At 37.8% G+C, this 18,847-nt stretch overlaps 1 protein-coding gene across 1 annotated transcript in view; it reads right to left on the bottom strand.

The window, feature by feature from the left end:
- FRMD3 (FERM domain containing 3) overlaps nucleotides 1-18,847 on the bottom strand; it is an 82,156-nt gene that overhangs the window by 9,708 nt on the left and 53,601 nt on the right. Inside the window, exons 8-13 of the mRNA XM_026866043.1 lie at nucleotides 17,869-17,957; nucleotides 15,553-15,616; nucleotides 14,460-14,548; nucleotides 11,458-11,532; nucleotides 10,833-10,901; nucleotides 7,561-7,682 (exon numbers count right to left, since the gene is read on the bottom strand). Of these exons, the coding sequence (XP_026721844.1) occupies nucleotides 7,561-7,682; nucleotides 10,833-10,901; nucleotides 11,458-11,532; nucleotides 14,460-14,548; nucleotides 15,553-15,616; nucleotides 17,869-17,957 (508 nt within the window). The remainder of the gene's footprint in view (nucleotides 1-7,560; nucleotides 7,683-10,832; nucleotides 10,902-11,457; nucleotides 11,533-14,459; nucleotides 14,549-15,552; nucleotides 15,617-17,868; nucleotides 17,958-18,847) is intronic.

Raw genomic sequence — 18,847 nt, 5'->3', positions numbered from 1 at the left:
CCTGCAAAGGCTCTACCCTTACCAGCTTTGACCTTTTATTGAGTTCCCACTGGGTTTTAAGAGGCTAACACAAGTCACTCTCAGTGAATCAAATGACAAGCTTCTAAGATGGCCAATAAAAATATCCCAGTAGGGAACAGAACGAGAGGTTATTTTTAAACATTTCCAAATGCCTTGTAATGTACAATACAAACTTCCACAGCATTCATTTCAGTTAGCAGTTGCTAGCATAGCAGCTGAACCACACACACAAACACAAAAATATCCAAGGCATCAAAACATAGCACAATGAAACAAAAGGCCAGCATTTAAGGTCTGTTTTACACAGAACAAAATGACACTGTGGCCATTATTTTTCTAAAAAGCTTCAATTTGGCCACAGATGTCAGTTCCGCACCAGCGCCTGGAAAGTATTTCCAGAAAATGTATAGATACAAAAGGAAAAATCCTATGCTGTGCTTACAAACCATAGTCACAAGGCAAACCATTAAGATGAAAATGCTTTCATTTCAAGCCTAGAATCAAAGCTGACCTGTCTGTGTAGGAACAAGAAGAGAAAATTCCAAAGTTTGGGAAAAATGTCTCTTTGTATATGTGCTCCAGTTCCCACTTGTGGACAACTGTTGGACACATTCGTACCCACCAGTGTTGCTTCAGAAGGCTAGGCACTTCCCCATCCAGCAGAGATATGCAGGCTCCTAAAAAAGGCATGACGCATAAATGCTGGCTGCTGAGAATTTGCTCCAGCTGGAAGCTGGAATGCAACCACATGCACAGCATCACACTGTCCTAGTGGGAAAAGACAAGTCCACTGAAACCATGGAGAGGAGATAAACTGGAAGGAGGGTACTGGCCAGGAGGTAGTCTCTCACTTCCCAGAATACTTACCTTTAATCCTTAAAACATGGTGTACCATCTCAGTCTTAGTTATCTGATGTCCTTATTACCTCTGCACCATAAAATCAATGCTGTGCATGCAAATATGTGGGAAAGAAGGGGGCAGTGGGGAAAGTCCTGCAAATGTGTATTTTACAACAAGTGATTTCTCCCATGAAAGACATCTGCTTCAACAGAGCTTCTGGAAAGTATGTTCAGAGTGGTTCCTTTCCCCTGCCTGGCCCATATAGTATGAATATCCTTTTGACTCTTCCTCCTGCTGGGCAAACACTCCTCTCTTCCTTTCCTTTTCAGCAAGCACCTCCTTGTGGGTCTGAGGAATGATCAAGCACCCCTTTGCTTTCTATCTCTGTTTTGACACCACTTGAAAAGTAAGATTCTGTCTGCTTTTCTCATCTTTATTCTCATAACTGTTGTAGCAATCAAAAGAGAATTATTAAAATCTCACTAAAAGGGGCTGAATCTTCACTCTGTACACAGCTACAAAAACTGGAGAGCACCAATTCTTACAAAAGTCTAACCACCAATGTGTTCAATACGCAAAGGAAAGCCTAATCAAGGACTCAGGTGTCACATGGACAAGGCTGTGAATGATTTCTAACAAGAGCACATTCATTTCAATGCATAAACATGTATCATTTATGTTTCATGTGACCATGCTCATGCATTGCATGATCACATGAAATGACCATGAAGAAGAGAAATGACTGTGAGATTTCAGGTCACTGCCCACAAACCATGTATACAAAACTAAGGGAGATTTATGTTGAAATCTTGCAGCAGAGTCAGCAACTCTCTGTCACTCCTACTAATTCTCAGCAAGTAAAGAACAGGCTCTTTCTCCTGAGAGAAAGACAACTGCATGACCTGACACTGGCAGCATGTTGTGTGTAATGGTTGGAAGATGCTTTTCAGCAAAGATTTTCCAGACAAGAGCCTGCTTCTCTCCTGCAGAGCTGCCCATGACTCTGTGCAGAAGAGAGCTAGCAAAGCAATAGGTTCACGCTGAGTAACTAATTGGCTTTGCAGCTTTTGTCATCCTCCTCCTACCTAAATTGCTGCTACAGATATTACACAGATGAAAGGCTAATGCCTGGTGGGAACTGTGCAGAAAGACCCTTCATTCATTCATGTCCTGTTACAGAGGAGGCAGAAAACTGCAGATGGTTATGCAACTTCTCTTAAAATCAGAAAGTATGGTTTGCAAAAACAAAACAATATCCTCCTCAAATCAGAAAATTAAAACTGATAAAACACTCTTCAAAACTAGTATCCTCCAACCAGTGAAAATAGTGAACAGGACATTTCTATTCAAGCATAACAATTTTAATATATTTGTGAAAAGGAAGTATATAAAACCTGTCTTCAGATATTAAAGGTACCTTATTATGGTGATGGGGGCAATGTTTAGTTTGTAATGAGTCATCTTATTTTGAAGACATATGGAAAGGTAAACACCTGGAAATCTGAGAATTTGTAAGGGAAAGTTGAAGGAAAGCTGGCAGAGCTAATTGTTGTTAGCATTAGGTATTGTTATCTTGAAGTGAAAGTTTTGCTTGCAAAAAAGTTGTTTTCAGACCTTGTAGGGCTCAATTACATGGCTAGAGGACTGTACATCCAAGCTAGTTTGTTGAACACCAACAGGATGACACACTCAGTGCTGTTAAGATGTGCTGAGGCCAGAATATTCTTTGTGAGACTCCCAGAAACTTGCAAGACAAAGTGAACAGTTGCAGCACAAACTTAAGATGACCAGACTTTCCATAAATGGGAGAATGATCTCAATGTTAAAAACTACCAAAAAGAAAAAGTAGAACATTTCATACATACTACCTGACCTAAGGATGCTCACTTTGGCCTCTAAATTTAATGGAATACTAGAAGAAATTCATCATCTCTGTAGACCACAGGAATCTATAGCTGTTATTGTATTTGGAAAAGTCACCAAGAAATCTGATTAACTCTTACGTACTACAATTTTTGTTGTCATAGACACTCACAAACCCCAGGTATAATCAGCTAATAGTATTGCTTCTGCTGATTTCATCTGAAAAGCTGTTTGATGCTATACAACACAAGATGTTTCATGATTATCTGAATTATTAAGATAAATTGTCTCATTTACAGTAGGTATGATTTTAAAAATATAAATGTTGACAAGCTGTGTTATTAGTTGTACCCAGAGAAACAGTTAGCACTAAGCTAATAATTTTTTTCAAATAAAAATTAAATGTAACAACACTGAGCTACACCCAGGGAAAAAAAAGTAGAATAGAATACGCCCATGGAAAAAAGTATAATAGAATACCTGTTATAGTGTTCTTGCAGTACAATCATAACATGTATACATATACTTAACATTATTCCATATTTTACAAGCGTATTTTTAATATTTATTCATACTATTACTGATGTGGCCAATTTTTTAATCTGTTGTTGCCTAAGGTGTACCCACAAAAGCTCCATATGCCTCTGCTCTACAACCAAAGCTTACACAGATGAGAACTCACACAGACAGACAACTAGACTAGTAACTGGTGTGTGCTTATTCCCATATATGCTTTTAAAATGCAACAAAGGCTCCACATTATAAAGTAATTATATCATTCATGCCAATGAATTGCAATTAGTGTAATATATCTTACACTTGAGTAACACACAAAAGTAAGTTTGTTAAAGGGTAGGAGCTCTCTGTACACAACTCAGATGCACAGGCAAACAATTTCATAAGAAAAAAAATTCTTAAAAGATCAGTGAGGACATTTAAAAAGTGTATAACTCTCTAGGGAAGGAAAAATTGAGGAATGTAGATTTTAAACAGAAGTAATTTAGAAAGAGTCTGTGCCATCAAATCTCTCTTTTCTAAAATACAGTACAAGGTAGAACAATCAGTAGAATGACTGAAGTACGCTACTTTCACTTTGGTTGCTCCAAAAGCAAAAGTCAATGTCACCAAGCAAATAATTCATGTATGAAACCTGAGCACACAAATACTAAGTGACTTAAAAGAAGTTTTCATCACTTTGTCAAAACCACATTAATATCCCGTGACTCAAGAGGTGTGGGTTTGCCTTTTTTTTTTGTGTGTGTGACAATTGGACTGCTCAAATACAAGGAGCCCTGATAACATCTGGTGCTGGGAAATGCAAACCATGCAGACCATGATCTGTCACCTGCAAAATGATCACCAAGTAATCATTACAGTCAACAATTTGTCTAACCAACTCAGTTGCTGAAAGAAGGCAGACACAATATTACTATAGCAATAACAAAAGAAATACCATGTGTTCAACTGCACGGAGCAAGGACCATGGAGAGGACCTAACAGGACCGTTCAGAAGGACCTCATGTGGTCACCTGTGACAAAGATGAATTTTGCAATCATACTTCTGGATACTCTTAAAACTTTTGTAGGTAGGTGCCTTTTGAAGATTCAAAAGGTAGAAATGATCTCTCCAAGCATATCTGATACTCATGCATGTAAAATCTAATTCCATGGGATAACCTTCTATGCACAACAGTAATTTTATGGCTGCGTCTTTACACTACCAAGCCTCTTTCCTCCTCCTGATACAGAAAGGACATTAGTGCAAAACAAGAGTCAGTAACAAGGAATGTGAAAGCCTGAAGAATCTTAAACAGTTGCCACAAAGCACTGAGACAACCTGCAAAACCTAAGGCATGAGGACTTGATATTAGCTTTTCAATCTGGTAAAATATGTATTGGCTGGTGGCCAATCTCTTAGGTAAGTCACTTAACTATAATTAAAGCACATTTAAGTAAGAATACCAATTTTAATCTAAGTGCTAACATTAGTAATTGGATACCTGTATATGGCCTCTAAGTGAAGACTGAAGAATTGCCTCTTGAAGAATGAGACACCAATACACAAAATCAGGATACTTTTGCCCGCCATTCTAACAAAAATTAAAATGCCATTATGTACTTGTTTTTAAATCCTCTTGCATAAGTTTCATCTGCTAAACTGGGCATCCAGTATCTTAATTCCCACAAACAGTGGTCATTTATGACCAGGTTTAGTCAGCATACCCTTTCTTACATGTCTGCAAAGCCACTGGACAACTTGGGGTTTTTGGTGGTTCACTTCAGCATGAGAGCCAGAGTAGATGTGTAAGATGTAATTTCATATGGGAGAATGGCTGGGCTTTAGTTGTTTTTCAGTATTTGGTTGCATCGTGTTTATTTCCCATCTGAATGGATTATTCTAAGTACAACAAGGCAGGCTGAAGTGGCTCAAAATCCCCTGCAGATTGCTATCACCATCTCCAGTGGCACAAAATATTCCCTCTCACCTGGCAGTTTCTGTTAGTTCAGTTTCATACAGCCCAGATGCAGCCAACTCAGAGTTCATCTCTGTCTCCACAAGTTTCAGGAAGCAGACATATTTACCCAAGACACTGAGGCAGCCATATTTTTGGCCATGTGTTTTGCTCATAATATATAAAACCAATTCAAAATTAAGAACAAGTAAGTTTTGCTCAGTTAAAAAACAAAGCTGTGCACTCTCCTGAGTTTGCCCAAGGTACGCACATCTGACAGTAGTCCCATTATTGCTAGCTGTGCTAACAAGTTGCTTGGGCTCATCTGCACAGCACAATGCAGTACTGTGTGAAGGTCTCAGCCATCAGCAGCTGGAACAGCTGTATGCATATGGAAGCACTGTTGCAGAAATATGAGCAAGGCTCCTGGAAGCTGCACTAGCCAATCCACACGGCAAAGGGACATCTGACCTAGACAGGGCTGCACTGTGCTCTCAACAGTATCTTCACACTCTTTGGAAAGCACCCCAGGGTGTCCACCCCTACCTCAGGCTCAGACCTTTAGAAATATGCCAAGGCTGTTTCACATGTGTACCACACTAAAAGCAGTTTCCTGATGCAGTTGAGTCAGTCCCAGGGCTAGCTGCTTCCCTCATTCCCCACCTCCTGCTCCTATCCTTGCGCTCACACAGGACCTTGCCCTACCCTCTCTGATGAGCCACATAGAGGTTGAGCCAGGCTGTAGAGGGACACTGTAAAGGTAGGGGGTTGTGGGGTGGGTGGGTTTTTGTTGGTATTTTGGGTTGGGTTTTTTTAACTCCTTCTCCCAGTTCACTCTGGGATGATTACTGCTGGTGCAAGGGAGAAGATGGGAATCCACAAAAGCTGGTTGAATGCATGTGAAGAAGAGTGCCAGCATCAGTGTCAGAGAGCTGTGAAATCAGGTCAAACAGCAATTTGATACCATAGCCAAGTTCACTGCAGGAAATACTGTAAAAGAGTTAAATACTGTTAACTTAGCAGTTGGTGGTATTTAACTATGTGTAACATACTCTACAGGAAACGCACCAGCAAATATTTCTATCAAATTGTAGTACTAACAACAATCTGCCTGACTAAAATGAAACATGACTTTCAAACTTACATAATGTACATTGTAAACCAGCACTCTCTCGTAAGTGTATAGTAATGATAAGACAGCAGTTTCCAAAAATGGATTTCATTGCTTAGAGTTGTAAGTATGGCACAGCAGTTTTACAACCAGCGAGCCATTGTTACCCTGGTGGTGGTAACTGCCTAGCGAGAAACACAGTGTTGGTACTTGGCTGCCAAAAAGTGAGTTCTCAGCTATTTCACAGCAGAGGTAAACAAGTAATTGTTAAAATTAACTACATGTCAGGCAGCTACTAGTACGAATTATAATAAGATAAGTATGCAGGCAATCTAATTCACCATTCAGTGTTGAAACTCTAGAGAATGAACAAAAATTGTTCATAAGACTCCTATAAAATGAAATTAGGACATACTCCCATGAAAATGAACATACTTGCTCAGCTGTTTCCTGTTTGCCATTAATTATTCACAACAAAGCAACAGCAGAGGTCCTATTTCCCAGCTTCTGAAACAATTAGATCACTACAACTCAGGTAAAAACCACTGTTAGGTTTTGTTTGTTTGGCTTCCTTTTTTATTTGCAAGAATGCAGTTGCCACCATTTAAGCTGGCTAAGATATTCATACCATTCTCTGTAATGACTAGATCTCAGAAAGATGGGTGTTGAGTGGGATTTTTAAAATATCAAGGAATAAACAAATACAGGGAAAACCTTGTTCAACAAAATGCATTCAAACTGATCTTTCAATAACATCCCTTTTTGTTAATGGGATTAAATAGCAGAGACTCTTTCCTAGCTGATCTTCAAATAAGGTCCCTTTTTGTCAATGGAATTAAATAAGCAGAGAGTTTTTTCTAACATTAAAACAGAAAGAAATAAATATAAAAGTAAAGGGAAGCAAGAAAAACAACATAGCAGTAAACTGCCAGTTTTTACTCCTGAGTAATTGCAGTTACTATTTAGTAAAATGGTGATATGTTGAGACTGATTATTTCCTGTTGTTTCTTTCACCTGACAATCTAAAAAAAAGATTTTTGGAGCAGAAAGCTTAACAGCAGTAACCTTTTTTGCAACATATCTCACATGATGCTTATGCACAGTTCCTTGAGCCAGTGATCATTTCTCACTGATGTGCAGAGTCTTTATGGTATACTCCTAATGGAAATTATTAGATTTCTTCCATATCCCTGAGTCAGTAACACATCTTTTTCCAAATGTTTTATAATAAATATTGGTTTTGTTTGGCAGAAATTGGGTAAATGACTCACCTTCATCTAAAGGAACCTCTTCCTCCTCACAGGGAGAAGGAAGGAGGGGCTGTAGAGGTTCCATGTTGATTATGAGTTGCTTGTTCAAGGAGGGAGAGCTGCGACTCTGGGTAACACTGGTTCTAAAAGAATGAGGAAAACAAGGTCAGTTTATTCACAGCGAAACAACTGTAGTCTAATATGTCTCATCTCAGAAACATTTTGCAAAAATTACACTAGGCTGGAGCTAAATAATAAGCTCTGCACACTGAACATTGCTTTCAGCTGTGTTATGTTGCACACTCCGCAGATATAAACCTTTCAATATCTAAAGTGTAAGAAGAAGGTTTCGTGATGGCTTAATTCGCTTTATGCAGCCTGACTCATTTTCATCTCATGCAGGATTTCAGCGTGTTGCTCCTCTTCACACTGCACAGCACATGTTAGTATTGGGCTTCAAGGAAGGGGAAGGTAGAGAGGATACAAATCATCTTCCTTATGTTGTTCCCTTGCCTCCAGGACCAGGTAAAGGATTTGTTACGGTTTGAGCACTGTAGACTAAAGACTAAAGCAGGAACAACTGTACCCCTTCACTTAACAGATACAGGTGCTCTCATTCATTCTCACACTCCCCAGACACTGCCTCAAGGTGCTCACACTGGTTTTGTTTCTTGTCTTACTTGTCTCTAACAAACTTTCCTGGTATGAGGTATTGAACTTTCTCAGGAAAGTTTGAGAAATGCTGTCGATTCGTTTTAGTCATGAGGCTTACTAGCCTAAATCATATTAGTGGAAAAGAAAATGGCTCTTTAGAGTAAGTTATCCAGGACTTACATAATACAGGCCTGAAGCAAGAGTCCTGCAACAAATCTGAACCATTACAGTTACAATTTACTTTTCACAAAGGCAAAGATGAAAAGGAAGAGGATTCTATTTGACTGTGAATGGTACACAGGTACAATGCTAAAGTGTCACGAAATGCATTTCAAATTTGCACAAAGACTCAACTTACAGTTCCACACAGATAAACAAACTGAACAAAGCACCTACTGCAGGTGAAAAGAAGGGATTGTGTGTTGCTCAGGGACTGGGTAAACTCAGGACACAGATGTCCTATGTTATATCACATGACATGTCATTATATATTCTGTGGGGATAAACAAGCTTTCTTGCTCAATTGCCATGATTTCTTGCTCACTACCAAAAAGCTAGCCAAGGCACGCCCAAAGCTACTTCCATCCTCATTTGCATCCTGTGAGCGGTCTCTAATAACTATTTATTTTAAATTTTCACAATGCAAAGAAGGTTTTCACTCAGATTACTATAAATTACAATCACTTCAGCCCAACGGTACCTCCACAGGCTTGTTATACATCCCCTGGATCTTTGTGCTTGCTGTAGAGAGCTATCAAGCACAACCAAACTAGGAGCTGTGCCTGGGAGCACACACAAGGCTCCTGTGCCATACTTACTTACAAAGACCCCTCCCTCCTTTAGGCATGGCCTGGAAGCAAAATATTAAATCAGTGTGTATTTGTAAGAGGAACTTGCCACTGCATTAATGCTTCATGACTACACACTTCAACAAATTTTCCATCTGTAGTGCTGTAAGCATGATATGCAAACAAAGATACTGAACAGTAACCTCCTCACAACTGCACATTTCTTTCTCAATGCAGCCATGGTACAACTGAACTGACTGTGAGAGATGTGGTGCAGGGAGAGAAAACTATATATATATGTAAAAAAATATATATTTACCTTCAATCATATCATTTCCTCTAAATTTTTTGCTTCTGAAAAACTACCATTTCCCATCTCCAGATCCTCTTTTGCAAAGTAACTTGTTTCCAAAGCCTGCTTTGTTATGAGCTGAAAATTTTCTATGCTTTTTGCCTACTTGTGCTATTAGGACAAGCTATTTACCTGTCTCCCATTTCAAAACCTGCACTATGAAAACCACTTGAAATCATTGGACTTTTTCTTAATCTTTCTAAGAAACTGAACTTGGAGCTACCATAATATTGTAAATGCAAGCATTTTAAGAAGGTTAATCATAAAAAATATACATTAATATGTATGGGAGTTAAATCCATATGACAGTCCTCTATAAACTTATTTGCTGTCTGGGCTGTTTCTTTATGTACACTAAGAGTTTTTAACAATATGTTTAAAACTTTAAATACTGAAAGCAAAGTAAAATACAAGTTAAACCTTGTGAAAATCTCTTCTTATACTATGGAAAAAAGAAACCCTACGGAAATTAGGCAATAAGCTATTTCCTTATGTGAATAACTATTTTAATTTAAAATGCCATTTGTGTGCCTCAATGATGGACCTATATTCTACCTTCTGTGTTTTCAGTTCTGGGTAGTTACTTAACCCATTTTTAAATGTAATCTGCAAAAGCATGTTCAAAAGCATCTCTGCATGGTCTTACTATTAATTACTTAGTAGGGCTGGACAATGTATTTATAAATATTTGCTGAAAATATATTCTTACCCTTTAGTAAAGACAATTCAATTTTCTCTCAAATATAGACATAATAGTCATATTCAATTAAAAATAAACAAAATACACACACCTCATCCCTGAAAAAAAATCACTTTAAAAATAGGGATATAGGTGTAGAATGCTCAGAAAGTTACCTTTTAAAAAAGTTTTTAAATAGGTTTTTCCTGCAGGCCCCTTCTCTTCTGAAGGCCTTTAATTAGGTTCTTATCAATTTTTACTGTCACTACAGTGAGTGATAAGGACCAAGAAGCATTAGTTTGTTTCCAAAGTCTAGCTGCTTATTTCTAACAAGCCAAATTTTTCTCTGAAAAAAACGATTCTCTGATCTTTTTTCTCTTTACTGAACGAACTTCTTGGTTCTAAATCTGACTGTGTTATGGAAAAACAAGTGTACTTTTAAATGTACTTATATAATACAAAACCCAGAATCTTTCAAAACCAGGCAAGAACTAGGAATAAAATAAGAATGTACTTTTCTGTCAGTATCATGTAATAACAGTCTATGTCTTAACAAAGAAAATAATATAAGCTACTTACCTGACTCATTGATTAAACCCAGCTTCGAAGAACCACAGATTAAGTTCCCTTGTGTAGGAGACAATACGCTATTGTCAGAATTTTGTAACACTGGCAACACATATTTCGCACTGCTTGCAAGCTTCATTGAGGAAGCTCAGAATGACAGCCATTACATCTCATAGTAAAGGAAAGAGAACTTCTCTGTAGACAACAATAATCCTTCTTAGTCCTTAAATTTTAATATTCAATGAAGACATACCTGTGAACTTCAGGAGGTTCCCTCTGGATTTTAGAGCTTGCCTCCACAACCTCTTTAGCTACTTTTCCACTGCATTAAAACATGAAATAAATGTTCAAGCATATACATAGATGAGCTCATTATGCCGAACACTATATATACAGAAACTATGTTACTTCCAAAGGAAGAAAAGAAAAAGGAAAAAAAAATTCCTATGTAGTGGATATATAATGGCCCAGATTAAAGTCTGATGAGCACCAGTCTGCAAAGCTACTGAAGTAAAAGCAACCTTTAGTAGAATATTAGGAGTGGGACTGGACTGTCCCTCTAATGCACCCCTGGTCCAGAGCTGCTCAGTTACAGGGGGCGTACAATCTCTGCACTGGCCACGCATCCCTGTTTTTACAGAAATGGCACCAAAAGTGGAACCCTGTTCTGGTGAAAGTGCTCTTTGACAGAAGCCTCCAGTTTATTTTATAAATGATGCTAAAGAAACAACAGAAAAAATTTCAAATCCTGATGTGAATTAGGTGTGAACATGTGGTCCTCAAGAAGGAAAAGGCCTCAATTTGCTATGAGTAACTAGTGACATTTTCTTTTACTTTCTGAAACAGTTTACCAGGAAAAAGAAACGGCAAACACCCACCTGTATCGGAATCTACTGCCTTTAAAAAATATCTTGCTGCTGGACATGGTCTTGATCTGACTGGATTTTGCATACCTTGAAGAAAAAGGACAGAGGCTGTCACATTTTCATCACAGAAGGAACCATATAAGCAAAAATGAACAAGGCAAATTACAAGCTTTGTTATTTTTTACCACAAATATTCAATAATGGGTTTTTCAAGTTTTTTTAAGGCCTTTATACAAATTAGAATATAAAGCATGCATAAAACAATTCAGATGGCACAGAATGGCTGAACATAAAACAAGTGATTACATGGATAGGAAAGCAAAAATTTAAATGAAGACACTTGCTGCATCTCTAGGGACTTTCACCCACAAGATGAAGGAAAGGCCCTAGGACAAGTTTGCCCTAACACCACCTTGTTTCTGGGAAATTTATTTTCCAGGTTATTTCCATTTTCCCACTAGTAAAACAAAGACATAATAAAAAAGTGGTAACACTTGTCTCAAAAAACCGTTCCATTTCCAATGTCTCTATACAGTCAACTTCTTAGTAGCCTACAGAATATCCTACTGCTTCCCTCTAATCATAAAGTACACAGCAACCTTTTACCACAGTCTTCTATCACAAAGATCATGGACAAGTATCTCAGACACACCATGTCCTTGACATTTTTTGCCTTCAAAATGGCAAACTGATTTTATATCGAGTCTCTCATTCCCAGACCCCAGTAGACAATCTTCTATGATTTATAGCTGCTTGAATAATTACAACAGTCAACCCTGAACCTGTATTGAGACAGGACTAAAGCTCTGTTCTTCAATACACATCAAGCAATCATGACCTTATCTTAAAATCCAAGTCTCAAGCTCTTCTAAGCAGAGAAGAGGACCAAATCTAATTAGGGCAAAGCATCATTATCATTAATTATTTATACCACTTGGCTACATCTGTTCTAATCTTATTAGAATACCCTGTTGGTATCATACAGAACATAAACACAAAGGATTTATCTAATGCTGTTAAGTAAAAAACAATCCACACTGTACAGCTAAGTTTCTCTGAAAGGTATGAAAACCTTTGCTGTTTCAAATCTACTAAGCCTTTATATACAGATTGCTTTGGCTTCAGTTTCACGTTTGGAGGATTTTTGTTATTTTTCTACACTCTGGATATTAATCGTTACTATCTTCCAATATATCAGCCAGGTTCCTCTCTACTGAATATCACTACCAATCTTCATTTTACCAAATTAGTTCTCTTTTAAGACCCACCAAAATTAAATTAGGCAGTATAACTTTAAGCAATCATGCTAAAGAAATAAGCCCACAGTACTGCCCTGAAGACATTTGGGAACATGAGAGAAGCAGCCCTGCAGACACCAAGGTCAGAGAAGAAAGAGGGGGAGGAGGTGCTCCAGGTGTGAGAGCAACAATTCCCCTGCAGCCCATGGAAGACCACTACAGAGCAGATATCCATCCTGCATCCCATGGAGGACACGGCACTACAACAGGTGGACATGCTCTGAGGGAAGCTGCACCCTGTGGAGCACCCACACAGGAGATGGCTCCTGGCAGGAGTTGTGGCCCATGGAGAGGAGTAAGAAGAAACAAGTTAAATTAACCTTCTCCAGGTCAAGTCTGTTTTGCCCATAACAGTAATTGGTAAGCAATCTTTCTGTCTTTAGCTCAGCCCATAAGCTAACTTTTTAATCTTATTTTTTTCCCTTGATTTGTTGAGGAGGAGGAGTGAGAAAGCAGCATGTGGCACCTAGTCAAGGCCAAACACACCACAACCAGGTATTTGTGACCAAAACCCAAACAATTAATATTACAACCATTTAACAATGACAACAAGGAGAGGATATTCCTGTAAGTCTCCCTCAGACATCTTCACTTCAAGCACTGATTTCTCTCCTTTGGGTAGGAACTGTTTCCTATTCCCTATATTTCTAGTAATAAAATAAAACTGCTCAAACACCATGTTCTATTTTCCTACTTACGTGTACTTTCAGTGGAAAACACTTCTTGATAATCTTCATTAATTTAGTCTCAAACACAATAGATATTACTATAGAGAAATAACAGCTGTATCGTGCCAGCTCATATTTCCTGCTTCTTTGTTGAGTATGTCAATTGAATAGATTATATTGACACATACTATTCTATCAATGTTGAAACAAAAGAAGGAATCTTCTCCAAAATAAAGCAGGTCATTAGCATCCATGTTAGAAAACACATTCGTCTTAGTTATTATTTACCCTTACAGCAGCCCCCTGGTGTTGCTATGCTCCAACACAGAAACAATAACTTTTATAAAATATGCAAGATGCTGTAAGAAGAGACTAAGTAGCAAGAATAAAAGCTACATGCCTAAAGGTAAGCATCAATAAACAGATCTAACAAAGCCAGTGGACAGCAGAAAGAATGCGTAAGAACTTTTTAATGAGAAATTATTTTCAGGTTCTCTTTTAGGGAATAGGTAGGAAGATACTAATGTTATCTTGTCCATTTACAGCCTTTTTTGTTTGTTTTAATGAGATGGTTGGTATCTTTCAAAATCTAAGAACATTTTATTTCTTAAAACATTGCAGAGAATTTTTTTTTCAATCAACTCTTACTAAACATTGGATTTCAAGTGGGAGAACAGTATCTACCAACAGAAGAGCCCAGAGAATTGAGCATAACAAATTGTTTCCTCCATTTTCAAGGTATTCAGCAGGAGAGCTAAGATTAACAACTATGTTCCCAGACACAAGTGCAATGCTGTGTCCATCGAAGATCACGCTACAGAGCAGTAACAAGAGTGCGCTAGAAAAAGTGTAATTATTCACTGCCAAAACCCTCCTGCCTCATTCAGATTTTAAACAATTTATAATACTGGCTTGAACTGAAGTAATATTCCCCATTAACTGATATTTTCTCTTTGCATTTGAATTCTGTTAATGAAATGAAACATTTCACATTGAGCATGCACATTTTTTTACTTTCAGTATAGATAATGACTTCAAGTTTACATACTTGTAAAAAGCCTGGTTCTCCACCCCACATTTCCAAAGATGCTTGCAGGCTGCTGGTGTAGAGGTATGGAATGACAGCACAGCCTTTTTCTAAGGAAAAGAAGGCAAATAAACATAATGAAAATGTTGAATTCTCAGCCTGAAGTAGCTGTATGTGATGGCACCACCATGAACCAAATACACTGAAGACCCAAGCTTTCCTCTATAGCCTCAATCTGTGGTTCACCCACAGAAGTACAACCCATACAAAGACAATATTTAAACTGCCCAGGAATTTGTTTCAGAAATAAAAAGAGATGCTTGGAGGGGGCAGAGAAGAGTATATGTATGAGCACCTTGTAGAATAAATCTCTACCAACTGTAGTCAGTCCAAAACCAAAGGAGGAAAGTCTCTATGTTAAATATTCCACACTGCACACTTGCTACACTACTTACCATCCATTTCTTCCTGTTCTCTATGCCCTACCATCACATCCTCCCTGCAACCACACAAATAGCCCCTGATACCTCTGCCATTATTTCCTTCCTCCATTTTCTATCCCTCACCTAGATTCCATCCAAAGCCATAATCTTGGGCTATATCACTCTGCCCTATGGGAAGAACTGATTATAGTATGCTGTGGGAATAAATCTCTACAATTTCAATGGCAAGAGCCCAATGATAGGACTCCTAACTACCTAGGACAGACTCTATATTCATCTAACCAAGATTTGAGGAGATGATTGTAATTAGCCAAAAATACCTCACATCGATCCAGTAATTCTCACCTGAATTTTCATATATATATATATATATATATATTGCTCATGCTTTACAGTAGGTGGGTACAGCTTTAGCACTTTAAAATCCATTAAAACTTGACTACATAGACAACTAAAACCATGAACCATTAATGAGAAATGTCTCAACCCTTTGCAAATCAGTCATTCTTTTGACAACAGCAATGTTGATATTCACACATATTCTCTATTTTAGTTACAATATGAAGTACAATTATTGATTGTTTAGAAGTTTGTTTAGTTAAAAAAATGATGTTACGTTTCAGGTGATTCTAAATCAAATACAGAAGTGCTGTAAAAATATTAAACCTGACCTCTTTCTGAGATCCAAACACATAAAAAGTCTTCCCTTCAAATTTCAGCTTATAGACATCGCACCTAGAAAGAGAAAAATCATTTAAGCATAGGAAAAATAGGTAGATCTACAGGTAAGTAAAGCGACGTGCATGCAAATTTCCTGGATTCCCAAAGTCAAGTAGGCTGTCAAATGACAAAGAGCCTCAACAGAAGTCTAAAAATGTTTAGCATTACTTAATATTCTAATTTTCTTTAAAGTAGAGAAGATAGTCCCAGAGTATTTATTTTACATCCCTACACACTTTCAAAAAATTAACTCTGGCTTCTGGAAAATGAAAGGAAATTAAAAGTATGTTTACATCATATTTATAACACAGTTTCTAATTCCTCTTATTTCTTAAAATCGTAGAACATCTAATGTAGTTAAGTTGAGGGAGATATAATACTCTTGTATCTGTCCTTCTTTATTTGTGGTTTCATATGACACATCTTAGTAACTGACTAATCATAGACAGAACATAACAGGAAGAATAAGAAAATATTTGATCACACTTAACACTGGGGCCTTCTGAGTTCAAAACCTATGTCAAAATTTAATTTTACCAAGCTTGAAAGCACAATCTACATATGGAATAGCAGTGCACCATATAAATGCAATACAATGTCTCTCCTTAAATTGTAATGGAAATTTTGTCATTACCACAGCTAAAATGGCGACACTTTAGTTTTCCATAAACTTCTCCACAGATTTTGGATGTCGGATGGTTGAAATGGAAATGATTCTAGAGGCAAGGACAATGTTATTCCTGAAACTTCATAACAAGAGTTTTCCTTTAGCATTAAACAACAACAAATCATTCCAATTGGGAAAGTTTTTCCATTGAAAAGAAAATCTAAAATATTAATTTGGATTTTTACTGTGTAGTGCAAATTTCAGCTAATATCAGTTAAAGCTATCAGCACTTCTAGGTCTCAGAAATGAAAGGAGCAGTATGTGGCGTTCAGATACATCTCACCATACTGATCTTCCAACAGCTAGCATAGCACTAAGACAGCTTAATAGCTTTTTCTCTATCACTCTTTAATTTTGTACCTGGTTTACATGCCAATGGACTAAATGGATGAACCAAGACCTCCAAAAGGACATGTTATCCATAAGTAACATGAAAAATGAAGCGCTGTGAAACTCATTACCCACAGTACAGTGGATACATGCTTGGTAAGTGCTATCCTCTCCTCCCTGCACCTTAGACTGACAGTTAGGATGTCCTTATGCTAAAAGCACAAATCACCAAAGCGCTGTGACTAGGGATACCTGATATTAACCCCTAGGGAAAGTACAGCACAAATTCAGGATTGCAGAGTGACTGTATTTGACAGATGTGTCCCCAGAACTCCACAGGGAACTCAATCGTACACACAGGACTACACTGTCTGCACACACCTCTCAGGATTTCAGCTTAGTCAACCATCAGGGAGGTTTCTATGGATATGCAGCAAAGTGTCCAGTTCTACACAAAAAACTACCTCACCATTTCTTCACCTCTTGTCCATCTTCTTCCCTAAAGACAGGCTGGAGTGCTGAGGTAGAAGAGCCACATCTATTTAACTGCTGTTGGCATCTGTTTAGCAGCAGGGCTAAAATTATTTTTATCCACATCTGAGCATGACTGTGCTCACTCTGCACCACACTGCTGCAGGCATGGCCAGCTGCTGTCACACCACCTGCAAGAGCTCAATTTTACCTCTCCCCCAAATGTGGATGAGGCTGTACAATTAAGTGAGATGTTTTACAGAGCAGAAAACAAAAACAAAGCCAGATGAACCAACAACAGCTGCATAAGTGCCCACTTTTTAAAAAAAAAAGAGGCTAAAAAAAAAAAATCAAAGGCATTCTCACCTCCTCTGCTTACCAAGTTCTTTTACAATTTTCAAATTGAGGTTAATTAAATGAGGAAATAGGAAAATTTCTGAGAGTCATATAAAGATGCAGGTGGACTCTTGTAAACTCCTCTAGACATCTCTGCTAACAAGTCTCACTGGTGATTAACAACATAGTTGAAAAATCAACCTACTCAATTTTAGCATTTGTGCATTACGTTGACTAGTGCACCCTGTGGAATAATTTTCACTGGATAAAGAATCAGACCAAATTATTATTATTCTCCTTCTCATCTAAGACCCTTTAAAACAGAAACATGATGAGGGAAGAGAAGACATATCCACATGGTTCTTCTTAAAGACAAGAAATGCAGGTAAAGATAGTAGGAAGAAGGGAAGATGTGGGACAAAAGACTCTGGCATATTAATCTACTCTTACTTCACATGCTTACCATTTTAACAAATGAATTCTTTTATTCCCCTGGAAAACTACAAATCCTGCAGCTGTGAATCCTAAAAATGTAGTTGTCCCCGTTGAGTCCTTGAAAGAGAAAAAGGAAATATAAATTTCCCCTCATCCAGCGAGGTATGTGTTACTGATAGCATAAATTATTACTCCACTATAGATTACCTCTATTTCATTTTCCTTTTCAAAATAAATTTTGCCTTCAGATTGTACACTACTAAAGAACAAAGACTGCTCTTGGCAATACAGGCCTCACTTATTTCTAGGCATTTAATTGAGTAACAGCATCTTATACTTTGCTTCCATCTACCTGCAGCTGATGACAATGAGGAATCCTTACGTACACTTGCTAATTTTGTTGCAAACATACTTCTATGTCCCACTTCTTAATGTGTTGACTAACTACAAACCAGGGATTTGTATTTGCTTCAACACTGCTATTTTTTAAGATTTCAATATGTTGTTTCTCTGTGAGATGCTGTGTTGGAAGTACTGCTGACAGACAGCATTTACTACAATAAGCAAGTACTCTTGAGCACTAACAGAACATACAGGGATACTTGTCCTTCAAATAGGAAACACCATTTTAAAAAATTTTTAATTCCACAGTAAAACTTCTGGCTCATAGTTTTTAAGCAGTGATTCAGTTGATGTTTTTATTAATTGGATTTCCTGTCCATTCCAAGTTTCAGACCTTCACATTGCTAAAGTTAGTCCACTGTATTGTGCCTCATGTTCTACCAATAAAATAAGGGGGAACAGATGCAGGGATGCTTCTGGAGTAGCAGCCACAGCACTGGAAGGAGCACATCGTAAAGAGTCAGGGAAGCACCTTGCTTTGCAGTGCATTTCCTGAAGACTGAAAAATTTTCCTTAAGCATGTGCCGTGAACCCCTGCATACCCCCAACACTACAAGCTCTGCCACATAGGTAAACAGGAAATTCTGAGCCAGTTTTGACTCTGT

The sequence above is a fragment of the Athene cunicularia genome (assembly GCF_003259725.1).
Source record: "Athene cunicularia isolate RWA chromosome Z unlocalized genomic scaffold, athCun1 chrZ_part2, whole genome shotgun sequence".
NCBI lineage: Eukaryota > Metazoa > Chordata > Aves > Strigiformes > Strigidae > Athene > Athene cunicularia.
Note: the sequence above shows the minus strand (reverse complement) of the source record. Positions and strands in the feature narration are given on the sequence as shown.